At 39.4% G+C, this 13,370-nt stretch overlaps 2 protein-coding genes across 3 annotated transcripts in view; one reads left to right on the forward strand and one right to left on the reverse strand.

The window, feature by feature from the left end:
- Positions 1–2,484: 2,484 nt before the first annotated feature.
- Positions 2,485–4,806, forward strand: cmc2 (C-x(9)-C motif containing 2). 2 transcript variants are annotated; one of them, XM_022190297.2, is made up of 4 exons: positions 2,485–2,782; positions 3,679–3,795; positions 3,879–3,950; positions 4,057–4,806. In XM_022190297.2, the coding sequence occupies exons 2-4, from the start codon at positions 3,715–3,717 to the stop codon at positions 4,138–4,140; spliced, it is 237 nt and encodes a 78-aa protein (XP_022045989.1). In that variant the 5' UTR covers positions 2,485–2,782; positions 3,679–3,714; the 3' UTR covers positions 4,141–4,806. The 2 variants fall into 2 exon arrangements, with proteins under 2 accessions (XP_022045989.1, XP_051799096.1); XM_051943136.1 differs by having other exon boundaries at positions 2,524–2,548.
- Positions 4,807–5,076: 270 nt separating this feature from the next.
- The window catches only part of LOC110948659 (chromodomain Y-like protein 2), a 40,596-nt gene continuing 32,302 nt past the window's right edge, over positions 5,077–13,370 (reverse strand). Inside the window, exons 4-7 of the mRNA XM_022190294.2 lie at positions 8,643–8,815; positions 8,349–8,559; positions 8,119–8,262; positions 5,077–8,030 (exon numbers count right to left, since the gene is read on the reverse strand). Coding sequence (XP_022045986.1) covers positions 7,872–8,030; positions 8,119–8,262; positions 8,349–8,559; positions 8,643–8,815 — 687 coding nt within the window. The 3' untranslated portion in view covers positions 5,077–7,871. The remainder of the gene's footprint in view (positions 8,031–8,118; positions 8,263–8,348; positions 8,560–8,642; positions 8,816–13,370) is intronic.

Genomic DNA, 13,370 nt, shown 5'->3' on the forward strand with positions numbered 1-13,370 from the left:
CCAGAAAGTATGACGCACTTCCTGTAGCGCCCTCTATTGTGATGGAGTGGTATTACACTTAATGGAATAGAAGACATGATAGAAGACACATCATTTACTGTCGTACAGTGTACAACGAAAATAATCAGCAGTCCTGTCACTGCATTCACACAATTTGGAATTTGTGAAAGTACAGTAAGGAATGTGGGATTATGAAACATAACATCTAGTAGAAAAAAATATGTGTGCAAGTGCACCTATGAAAACAGTGGGGTAACTTATTCTTTTGAAGATAGCATATGTGGTATGTTAGGACTGATAAAAACGGTAGCATGGCTGATGTTGTACTTACAAGAAATACTATACTATTAAGTGCTGAAATATCTTGAAACTTTTACAATGTAAAATCATGATTACGTCAATCTAACTTACAAATAAAATACCTGCATTCAACACCCTATTTATGTGAAAGAATAAAAACACTGAAATGTAGCCCTAAATTAGGACAAAATGCTAAAAATATGAGAAATAAATCATTTGCACTAAACTTTTATTCATTTTTATTTTGCACCTAAACTCTCCTTCACTTTAACCATGCTCTTTCACACATCTCTACAGTTGTGTATAAAAGTTAAACTTTTTTTTTTTCCTTTTACAACTTATTTTCCATGTTTAAATGCATGTGTGTCTTCTTTTGTGTAAGTACTTTGAGAGCAAAAGGAACACCAAATGCCTTGTATGGGCTCACATACTTGGCCAAAGAAGTCGATTCTGAAATAACTTACATATGGAGTGTATTCGCATGACATGATTAGATTGTTGATAGTGATTCAGCATTAACAATGCAGCAATTTAATGATATAGCTTATCAAAGTGGAGTTTCCAGTATTCCAGTACAGATAGTTAAGTCCTGTTGCTCCAAATCTATAAGTTGGGCCCCTGAAAAGGGTCACAAGATAAATATGAGGATATAGGTTCAGAGGTTTAATGACAAGTGACAGCCATGACTTCTTGTCATCCATCACTTAGTAAATTATTATGACATGAAAAATAATACAAGCCAGATTATTCTAAAACCAAATTATTGTTGTAGGATTTAATTATAAAGGTAAGGAAGAAGAGATCATTTAATCTTAAGGTTACAAGGACAACAAAATACTAAGAAAATTTGCAGTGTGATGGCTGCCTTCCATCCATTATTTACATGTTCAGAGTGAGGAAACAGGCAGATTACATCACTACTGATCCATCACACCCTGTTTCATCTCCTCCCCTCAGTTTCTTCCCACAGACCAATACTCTGATGAACCAATAAATCAATCTGTAAGAGAAAGAGACAACACTGGAGTTGTAAACATGCAACACTGAGCAGCCACAGCAGCTCCAACTGCTAGAAACTGTGACCTGTTTGATTGTGATCTTTGGGACGCAGCTTTCATTATGTCAGTTGTTCCTTCAGTCTGTCAGAATGAACCACACAAAAATGAAAACTCTAATCATGAGTCTAACTGCTGATGGGGGAAAAAAATCCCCTTTCATAAAGTATATTCTTTGCAGTGTCGGCTTCCCAGTGAGCTGCTCTCCCACTACAAGCTTTAAACAGCCCATCAAATGTGTGTTTTGTTCAAATCTTTAGTACAACGTTCAGAACAAGAACAGAGCACCGATGCATGAAAGTCAACTTTGATTAGTAGCCCCAAACAATTATGATCTGCAGATCAAAACATTTTGCTGCTCATTCCATCGAAAATTGAATGCCAAATCATCATTAAAACAAAACCACAGTTTTCGTTTTTAAAATGATGATAATAAAATGTTGTCAGATGTAGGAAGTCCATGTTTTGAGGAACATTTTTGAAATAAAGTTACAATGCTGATCTCAAACGTATGTGAAATTTATTTTGATTTTTTTTATCACATCTATTTATCTCGCTTTATAGCTCACACTTTTATGACACTACCATGCAGTGTGCAGAAACTATTAGACAAACATGATGTGTTGTGACATGATTAATGGAGGAGGAAAGAAAGAAAGAAACAAATCTGTCAGAAGTTTTCTGCTCTTTTGTATCTTTGATTTCTTGATGAAGAATTGGAGAATTGCTGATGAAGAACTGTTCAACAGTGTCATTACTAATATGTAACTGTTAAGGTTTGAAAGACTGATACCAAATGAGGGCCAGGCTCGCTTACAAATAACTTCTTGTCATTTGTAACTGAGTGAATGATTACATATTAAAAGACACAAAACAAAATAATATAAAAAAACAGGAATGAAGTTAAAACATTTTTGTAAGATGAAAGAAAATAGGTGAACAACAGCTACAGTCTATGGTGACTACACCACAGCACCAAAGCAGAAGTACTTGGAGGGAACCTTCTTGTTTTTCCTACAAACTTCCCCCATCACAAGTCCCGCCTTTTATGAGAAGAACGCACCCCATTGGTAGATTCAGCAACAACGCTGACCTTGATTCGCTGTTGACAACTGTCACTCGAAACTCTGCTATACCAGTTATGAAAGCTGTGCAAGTGAAGGCAGCATGTCCTCCAGCTTCTTGATGCTATTGTAGGTTATATTGTTTTTTTTTTATAGAAAAGAACTAGTAGATGTAGTAAAAACTGTAGAGGTGTTACGGCGACCTGCTTGCTATTCTACAGGAAAAAAGGCAAAAACCACAGCAGTTGTTCAGTTTTTGCATGTATTTATGCTAGGCGACGTTAGCTTAGGCCTAGCAGGTAGCTAACGTGACATTTCACAGGTTCGTTGGAAAACTTCTCAGATGACACAGGCTTTTAAGTGGTAAGTTACAATCAGCCTCTAGAGTAACAGTGTTACCAAATAGCTTATAGTCGATAAGCAGATGTACAGTAGTAGAAAAGGAGGCAACAGTTTTCTAGTTTGGTTATCGTGATTCCAGAGGATTCACTGTCAGTGTAGGTAGTTTACAATAACACGGTCATACAACTGTCACAGTGTTGTGTACTTTCTCCCTCTCTTTATGTGTCTGCAGGTAAGTGTCCGCTGGAAAAAAAACAATCTCCCTCATCACAATGACAAATCAGGAAGGAGAGGGATGGGGAGGCGTTAGTATCCTTTAGAAAAGTCTAACTCATGCTGACACAGACTGTAAATACAGTAGAGCAGAACCAACCAGTGCATTTATGGATTTACCGAGCATGAATCAAGTATTTAGTCAAGAAAATGGTCTTATTTTGACATTTTGTCTAGCAGGAATGCCAAAGGTTCCAGATTGTCATATGTGAGGATATACTGTTTTTAATGTTCTCTATTAGTATGATATTACTGCAATTTGGCTGTCTTTTATTATTTCAGTTGGATATTAGGAAATATCAGTCAACTCAAAGTTAGAGCAGAGCACAAAGGTAAATTGTATCACAACTTGTAATTGTAAATGAAGCACTTGTCCACAAATAATATATTCCAAATGTAAGGGGACATGCTTGTTTGGTACAGACAGGCAAAAATCACATTTTATTGTATTGATTTTTGATTGGAAAGAAATGCAAAAAATGTGACTCATTGCAAAATAATCCCAATATGTTGTGTTTTTGCATATCATTCGACCGTTATTCAAAGGTTTATCTATGGGCAGAGCATTTTTACAGTGTTTAGTACAATTTTTTACATGTGTGCACTGTAGATTCTCAGCGTCCGTCTTGTTTGTGGCTTTTCAGTACTTCACCAGTGGTTGAGTAAGTCCTTAACTCAGAATGCACCCTGACCTGTCACCTCACCTGCACACGGATGAGTGTAACGAACTCATAACTCAGCTGAGGCAGTGCCACACGGAGGTACGTCGCTCTCTAAATTCTTGCGTTGCTGGCACATGTACAGAAACGGCGGCACTTTCAATCTTGTTTCATGTCACCATCAGCACAACGTTATGAAGTTCTTCGGCAAGTGCAACGACGTGGACCGTGCTATGCGCAACTGCCTGAAGAAGGAGGTTGGTTACTTTTTGATTTGTGAATAAGACACAACCTGCACCTTGACTACTCCAGCTTTGTTGCGTTTCTGATCAGTGCTTTCTGTGTTTAATTACTGTGCAACAGAGACTGGAAAAGCGGGAGCGCAGCAAGCAGCACGCAAAAGAGATGAAAAGGAGGCTGAAAGAAGGGTCCAAGGGGCATCTCTAAAGGACACTGTGCTGTAACTTTGCCACTGGCACTGCGAGTTAAAACATACTGGGACACTGTGGAACAGGCTTTATTTGCTGTTTTTGTTGAAAGACAAAGAGCTACACTCTTCCTTGTAGCATTTGCAGGTCTAAGTATCATGTAGTAATGCACGTCACGTTGTGCAAGATGGCGTCGTTACTATATATTATTGCTTATTACTAATATATTCAGAGTTGACAGAAAGATAAGTAAGAATTCAAGTTATTTATCTGCTGGGATCATACACCAGCAATGACAACCCTGAAAACACAGTTGGGACCTTTCAATCATCTGCACAGGCTGAAACTTGCAGTGTTGGCAAAGCATTTAGGTCAGCATAACAACAACAGCAGGTAGTACTTAGGATTAAAGATTGCTTTTGGGTATCATCAGTCATTTGCCCTCTATTAGCCGTACACTGCAGCTCCATCAAAGAGATTAGTGTAGCTTTCAGCCAACCATTGTGTCTGTTTGCAGGACCCCTCAGGAATATTCTGGTACCTGGAAACAAGGGGGGGTGGGGGGGGACTCACAATGTTAACGCTCATGTACACAGCCACTGGTTTTTGTTTGAAAGTGTGTTTGAACAGGGAATCATATTGATTCAAGATTTATCCTTTTCAAATAAAGTGAGTTTTCAGTTCATGTAAGAATCCATTTGTGCTTTTATGTTGTGGTAAAACAGTGTAAGATGACAAGAAGGAAAAGAGAAACTGGCCGCGCATGTTCACACGGCTATGTTTGTGTTGTTCGATTTGATAGAAGGATTTTAGTGAATCCTCCATGACGATAAGAACCAAATCAGAGATGTGTTAAAGGGTTACGGAGTGTTAGCTGTGGAAATGAATAGAGACTATGGATGAAAGCCAGGTTAGTGTCGGCACAAACGTAAAACAAACAAACAAAAAAAACATGTTTTGAAGTTACTGTTTCTTTATTTGAAGCAGCTCACTCTACCCATCACGACGTATGGATCGACCTTGTACAGATATTCAAATTGTAAGGCACCCCAAGGTGTGCTTTCAGACAACGCAGGGAGAGAAAAACAAAACCCATGAATGATGAAACACACACATACAAGACATGGTTAAAAATAACAAAGACGCCAAAACCTAAAGTCCTGTCATTTGTAATAAATAATGGAGCAAAAAACAAGTTCAAGTCATACCTGATTTACTTGAAATTTATCATCAAGCACACTTCAAAAAACAACATGCTGAGGTGGGAATTTGGATCTGGAGTCTAAAAGAGAAACCGACTGTTGAAAACAACATCGGTCTCAGGTGACACGCCAAAAAGAATATCTTAGAAACAAAAATAAATAGGTGAATAAATACACGAAAACCCCTGTCTTGAAATATCAGTGTGACTAACTGAGCGGAAATGAGTGATTTTCATTCACGGTAGCTGCATCACACAAGTCCTCCTCTATTTATCTTGGACGTTACAGCAAAGCAGAAACTGAGGATGGTAACTGTTATTAAGTGGGGGAAAATAGAGCGAATATGAGGATCCATGGTAAGACTAAGCTTAATAACGTTTTGGTTCACAAAGTTGATGACAATTTCCATTTTTTGAGCTGAAATATAAATTCAGAGAAATTACAATGGTATTTTTTGTCATGAGGTTTAGTGAAATCTGTTGTTTTTTGTTATATTTAGCTTCATTAAACAGTGATTTATCCTCAGCAATCAACGACCACAAATTAATCTGATGACAAAAACACCATTGGACAACCTCATGGTGCATTAACAAAGTAAAATATGGTTAAAGTCCACAATTTCAAACACAACAAAAGGTCATTTTATCAATCAGTTCATACTTATAAACTTTAGTAAAACACAATATATATTAAATTATCTGACATGCCTTCAATATTTTACAACAAAACACGACTACGATATGGGCAATTCAAAAAGTGAACTAGTGATGACAGTGTGTCCATTTTGGTTCTAAAATTAAATTTGTAAATGATTTACTTTCCTGACCCATTTTGCTTATTGGAGTTTTTGGGGGTAATTTATATAAGAGGTGTTAAAGAGATTCAGGGTGCCTCTGGAGCAAAGAAAACCACATGGCACTGCACAACCAAACAGTTATCTCAAATAAATAGAAAAATAAACGGCAACATTTCTAACAATACTTACAATGCTGGTACAAAACATACCCCGAAATACAAGGTATTCAGACAGGCAACACATTTATACAGTATATTACATGCAATTAGTTACAGAAAACAGTCTACATTATATATATTTATACATATATTATTCTGAGCTGCAAAATGGACAAGTTTTACAAAACAATTTACACAGACCTACATACATTTACATTTCGGTAAAACAAAATAGATCCCTAATTATAATACACATCGCAATAGAAAATTTCTTGAAATCTTGAATCATAACATGCAGATAAGGACGAATCTGACTCCACCTACAAAGATGCTCCATTTCTACGACAGTTGAAGACACTTGAGGACCGGGCTATTAGCATCTCTTTTGTGTGCCCTAAAAAATACACAACTAAGAAATAGCTGTCAGGCAATAACAACACGATCATGTGAATTTCTTATTCCCCAAAAATAAACAAAAAACAATTACACATTTCACACCATTACTATGTGTATTAATAACTGGAAGCCATGTTGTACGTATGAACCATCACAGTACTGCATGTAAGGCTAAAGTTACTCACTAATCCACCCTGGAATATGTGCCGTCATTTCATTGAGTCATGAACATTTAGTGCTAGTATTCACACAAGACATTAAGAGTTGTTCTTTTTCACTTGGTTTTCTGACTTCTGAGGGGCATTTCTATCCAAACAAGTCTCCCTGGAAAAGAAATCTGACCTCAATCAGATTTTATTTGTATAAATAAATGGTGAACTGTACCCTTGCCTGTTAGTAGCAAAACCACTTCCTTTTGACATCATTAACCAGGAGAATTATTCTTTTTTTGTGATTTTGACAATAATAACAAACTGGAAAGCAAAGACTTTGACAGTATGAAGAATGAACTGTGTGATGAACAAATATGCTGATTTTGTTTCAGTGTGTTATGATCTTTAATAGTAATGTTTTGAGCAGTTGGTAAATCTGATCCACTACCGTATCTGAGCATTTCTGGAAGGTTTTTCTTTAATTCACACAGAAAGAGGAGGGAATGTGCAAGTTAAAGAGCAAGCAACACTGTCCTCATGCAAGCTTTGGTTGACACTTTGACTCAAGAATAAGCAAACTGAATGAAAATCCTGAAAAAAGCATCGTATGTACAGAAAGCGACTCTTCTACACACTTGAAATAAATATATATTCATATATATTATCATTTTATCATGTGCACTCAGACATACATCGATTTCACACATCCTGATGATTAAGTCTAAAGTACAGAAACACTCTGTACCCTCCCTGCTTTTAAGCAACGCACATTTGGCCCTGTGCTCTTTGACTCCTTAAATGCGGAGAAAAAACATCTGGACAGCTGAGGGTCCAAAAAAAAAAGCTGCTTTACAAAACACGATCGTGAAGGAATTTATTTTGTTGGTAGAGATGTACGCAAGCAGAACTCCAGAGAATCCCCTCTGCTGATGGATGGAAACGAAGGCCCTAAAGGCAGTATGAGATCACAGCATTGTCACCCTGGTTGCCCCTTCAGTAGGTAGCCTCAGACCCACACTGACCGTCTTTAACTTGGGTGTGGATGGTCACTTTTCATACGTCTTGTTGTGCAGGTAGCTGAACAGTGCCTCGAGTCCTTTGGTTGAACACCACAGCTGCTTCAGCATCTGACACTCTTTCTCATTCACCTCCTCCAGGACGGACATGAGGATACTCCTCACCAGGCATTTGGACTCTTCTAAAACCTTTTAAACACACAGAAATGGAGAGAGTCACTTTGGTTTTGTACAAGAGGCTGCTTAGCCCCCTCGGTTGTCTAGATCTGGAACCTACCACTGCGTTACATGATGCCATTTCCTTCACACGCAGCATCACTTCTTGGTTGAATGTGGTTGGCCAGAAGACCTGTGACACGAGACCTCGGCTACAGGCCTCTTGTGCTGTGAGTTTCCTCCCACAGAACAGCATCTCATTGGCCTGCAATTAGGGGAAAATATTTGTCAAATTAGATCAAGACAGATCAAGCGGAATTTTCCAAAAGCCTTGATTTTACTGGGACTCACCAGAGCTACGCCAAGTATCTGGGGAAAGGTGTAAGAGGAGCATCCGGAGGGGGTGAGGTGGAGGGCGGCACAGGGAGTTTGGAACCAGGCTCTCTCACTGGCCCACACCACGTCACACAGCGGCAGGATGGAAGCTCCCAAGCCCAGGGCAGGCCCGTTTATTGCCACCACAATAGGCTTCTTGAAGTGGATGAATGCCAACACAAAGTCCCTGAAGAGGTCAAAGAACAATCAGTCGAGACGAATGGCAAGTGATGAAAGAGTCTGTGTCTGTAGTGGAAGATTTCCTCTTACCGTACAGCGTCTGCGATACGGCTGCTCTCTTTCCTGCGGTCAGTGGACAGACGCCCTATCAGGTAGGACGGCTCCAGGCCACTGCAGAAAACTGTCCCCACGGAGCTGAGCAGTAATAATTTACTGTCATCGGCAGCTGCATTACCCAAAGCTCGACAAACTTCCTTCATGATCTGAAGAGAGGCATGAAGAGATGTGCATTATGTTGTCTATGTATTATACGCTTAACTCAACTGACACAAGAGGAACGGTTAAAAGAAAGAAGAAAATAAGCTGAATATCAGGCAAGTTCTGACAGCCATTTAGTACATGTATCTGTCATAGCAGACATAGTCAAAAGTGACTAGAAGTGGGCTTAAAAGAGTATTGTCTTTATTTCTACAGTGCTATAAATTAATGGAAACTGAAAAGTGTGTTGCCCCATAACAGACATGTGATACTTAACATTGCAGGCTTCATCAGTCTGTTAAGTGACACCATTCTGTCACTGACAGACTGAAAAGTACACAGTGGGACCCAGGCTGATTCTGTCTCCATGTCAGGGATAATGTCCAGTTATCAGTGCTGTTGTTCCACATACATAAAACACATGTAATGCTGTCAGTGTGGAGACGCTCATGTGGCGCCTGCTGCTGTCTGTTGTCTGCAGGTATCTAATAAAGTCAGAGGGAAGACTCCCACAAACAGCTGGAAGCATCAAACTGAATTTGTTCATAAAAAACAAAACAAAAACTGGATTGCATTCAATATTAGTGTCTATCATTAATCTGTTAGTGGTTAGTCTCTTTTTTCATTGCAGTCAAGTTTAATATTTCTGGAAATTTGTAAACTAAAAGATGTAAAATACAGCAAACTGAATGAGAAAGGTGTCTTGCAATTTTGACACACACTGTGTCATTTATGCTCTCTGTGATGTTTTTGGACCAATATTGTTCCTGAAATGGAGAAAAATACTCAAAATACTGTCCTAAGTCTGACCTGGTAAGACTGCTGTTTTGACTTTTACGGAAAAGTGACCTGGTTGCTCATTAATACATGAAACCGACACATTCAGATCGCATCAAATGAACGGAAAGGAGCGACTCTACTCAAATAGTGCAGCAAGACAGCGCAAAATTGTTTTAAGAGGACACAGACTTAAAATATCCTTTTTCTACATTACATAACGTATATATATATATATATATATATATATATATTAAACATTTATTCAGTTTTATTTTATTTTTTAACTTAACGAAATACAAAAGAAAACCCCCCCGCAAATTTTTATTCTCTAATACACACTGACAGTAACTGTGCCTTTCACATGCCATCTCCTGAATTAAATCAAGATTTTTGTAGACAGCTTGGAGGTAACTTTGTTTCTTGCTATTTTTCGTTCATTTTTGAGCAGAGGTAGAGAGTAGGTAATGTGTTCACATGACAACTTGCTGGACAGCTTGTTTCCTTGACAGCCTGCCTGTCATCAGCAACTGCCTTAACAGCAGCCACTCCTTCTGGCCGTAGTGTGGAACAAGTGGAAGAACATTTGTTGCTGCAAACTTCTAAGTCAAAGGCATCGATTCTCGTCTTCATGCCTTTGCTAATTCATAGGAAACTATCAAAGACGTATAAGAAAAATAAATATCTGGCCTGTCCACAGGTGTTTACACGTGCAGTATGATACCTCGACAAACCGGACTGATGCCTGTGAGGAGAGATAAGTTTCACGCTGCCAGCTGATATCAGCGATGCATCATTCAGCATCGACAGACAAGTGTTTGGCCTTTGTCTCATATGATGAAGAAGGGAGTGAGCCGACGCTGTCAGACAGCCGACCTGATAAGAAGTCCTCTGGAGGCCCCGGGCCCAGCCCCCCCCCCCCCCCCCCCCCCCACACACCCCCACATCACTGTCTGCAGTCAATCTGAGCACTCTGTTGCTGCATTTTAATCAGATTATCACCCTTGACCCATATTAACCATTCAACCTCAAAGTGAACTTAATTCTCTATGTCTCACCAAGCATATAATCTGTCCCGTTTTAACTGCGTGTGTGTCTGTGTGCACTTGTATGACACATATTGTGGAGACAGAGGTCTTTTTACAGGGATCTACCTTCTTTTGGAGGGGGACAAAGAGCAAGTCTTCAAATTCTACACTCATCAATTTAACACAGAAGGTTCGGCTGAAAGCTACAGTTAGCCAGGTATTGTTCTGCTTTGGGTTAGTTGATGTAATGTCCTCTGGAGTGATGGAAACACATCTGTGTGTGTGTGACTGCAAATGACATTATTGTAGCAAGGTGAATTAAAATCCTGCTCAGATACATGACTCACAGGTGGACAGATGCTAGTTCCACTCTGTGAAACAGAGAGAAAGAGGGAGTGCAGTCAAAGTCACATTCATGTGCAAATGCTGTATCAACAACAAGGAAATGGCACGCATCGCTACCTGGAAAATAGGCTTTGGGGTGCGCCTCAGCCAAACAATCACACAGTCTAGATCATAAGCATCTGGACAGGTACAGAAATTTTCTTCACTTTTTCAGGCTCTTTGCTTTCAGCACATTCAATTTGGAAGAAAATATTGGACACTACATTAAAGTGCTCAGTCTCAACAATAATTTGAGCTGGTTTATGTCACTATTCAAAGAACTGTTTTTATCAATTCAGTTGGATTCAACTCAATCCAAATGTTTATTTACAGCACAAATTCACAGCATATGCCATCTTAAGGCACTTGACATAGGAAGGTGAAGACATTACAAAATTTATACTGAAAACCAAACAAAAGCAAAATTTTCTTTCAGTAAGTGGTTGGTGACAGAAAAACAAATTCCCTTTACTGGAAAGGAAAAACAAAAGCCTCCTGCAGAACCAGGCCCAGGTAGAGCAGCCATCCTCCTGACCATTCAGGGTGAGGGTGGGCTGCATTGTGACCAACCTGTAAAAGGTCCAAAAGTAACTGGATACTTGGCTACTAAATGTTTCATGGGAAGCTGTGTGTCCTTTGTCGGTGCACACAGGAAAACTAGAACATTGTAAATGACCTGGTAGACCGGCAGGCACAGATCTTGTTAATGACTGAAAAATCATCTACATGGTGAAAAAACCCTTTCTGACTGCACATTAGGTCAGGAATGCTCACCAGAATGTTGGCAGCAATCACTGCCAAAGCAACCAAAGGGTTTTTCTTCAGAGTGAACGTGCGGAATTACTTCCTGTTCAAACCCATCACCTGATCTCATTCCGATCGAGCTGCATTCCACCTGCTGGAGATCAGCATGAAGGCAGAAAGACTCAACAACAAGCAAGACCCACAGGCGTAGGAGAGCATCACCACTGAACATACAAAGCGTCTGGTGATGTCGAAGTCTTTGCAGTCTGACTCATTGGATGTAGGTTGTGGGTACAAGTCTGCCATTGGCCGATCATTTCAGTCAGCATTCTGCCTCCTTTGTGCTCTCTGTGTGCTGCAGTTTTCTTTACAATGCGTAACAACAACAACCTCTGGAAACAGCCTACCACACTGAAAACTTTAGGTTTTGCTGAGGATTTGGATCGTGTAGTATGGCAGCCATGCTTTTGTCACCAGTTGATTATCTATTTTAATGACAGCCCCAATGTCTCTGCATGCAAACAATTCCACACCATCACTATACCGAAGAAGTATCTTTCACTTATCTCTGCCACAACGTCTGTAATTGGTTAAAAGAAACAAAAACTAGCTAGAGTGTTTATTTCCGTAAAGCAGAATAATAGTGTGGTGAAGCCAGATTGTTTTGTTCAACACAAAGGGCTGGCAAAGCAAGACAGAAGTCACTGAACGAGTTTCCTACGAAACATGATGAATGTGTCGGGCTTTTTTTGTATGTCTAATTACTTTTAAAGTTGCAACCATTGGGCACTGCATGCTGAAATCGTTTTATCTTCCACACAGTTCTTTTTATGTTGAAAAAATGTAACTGTCCACACACTAGTAGTGTGGACTGCATGTTAGGAGGTTTTTACAACCGAGTCTGTCTGATCGACTCCATTTCAGTCTGACATCTTCCCTGTTTCCAACTTTTTTGACATTTTATTCTATATTTAGATTTATCACAATAGAAATAGCTTACCTTACTCCAGGAATTCAAGATCTAGGTTATTCCCAAATAGAGTTAAATCATTCTCCATAAAAGAAAAAGTTATGAATATTGCTTTGTTCAGTTTTAGTTTATAATTTTAGGATTCTCATCGGTGTATTGATGAATTAAGAAAAGAAGAATGATAAAACAGGGTTGGTACAAAGAAACAACTAAAAAATGTATAGCACAGGATGAGAGAGCTACAGTACATTAGGCCAGAAAGGTGGCAGAAATAGTATCAGTAAAAAGCTTGAGGGACTTTCTTGCTCAAAGCAAGCATTGGGGTGTTTGGAGGAAAAATGTACTGGGATATTTTTCAAGATTTTCTCAGCTGCATCCATTCAGTAAGCACATCCGTCGACTCTCTTGTTCCTGTAGCTTCAAAGACGGAGAGACAGAGAAGGAGCTATCCGAGCTGTTTGATAAGCCCACAGCTTACGGGCTTACTGTCACACATGAAAGTACACACACATGTGCACACACAGTTTAGGCCACTTCAGTGCCTGTGAAGTACAGGCTGCCGTGCTCACGACGCTGTATCAAAGCCAGAACCGCCCTCTGTGGAAGATCTGAGACAATCTGAGAGGAGGAAAATCCTGTTTGCTTAGAGTTATAAGC

The sequence above is a fragment of the Acanthochromis polyacanthus genome, chromosome 2, assembly GCF_021347895.1.
Source record: "Acanthochromis polyacanthus isolate Apoly-LR-REF ecotype Palm Island chromosome 2, KAUST_Apoly_ChrSc, whole genome shotgun sequence".
Classification (NCBI taxonomy): Eukaryota; Metazoa; Chordata; class Actinopteri; family Pomacentridae; genus Acanthochromis; species Acanthochromis polyacanthus.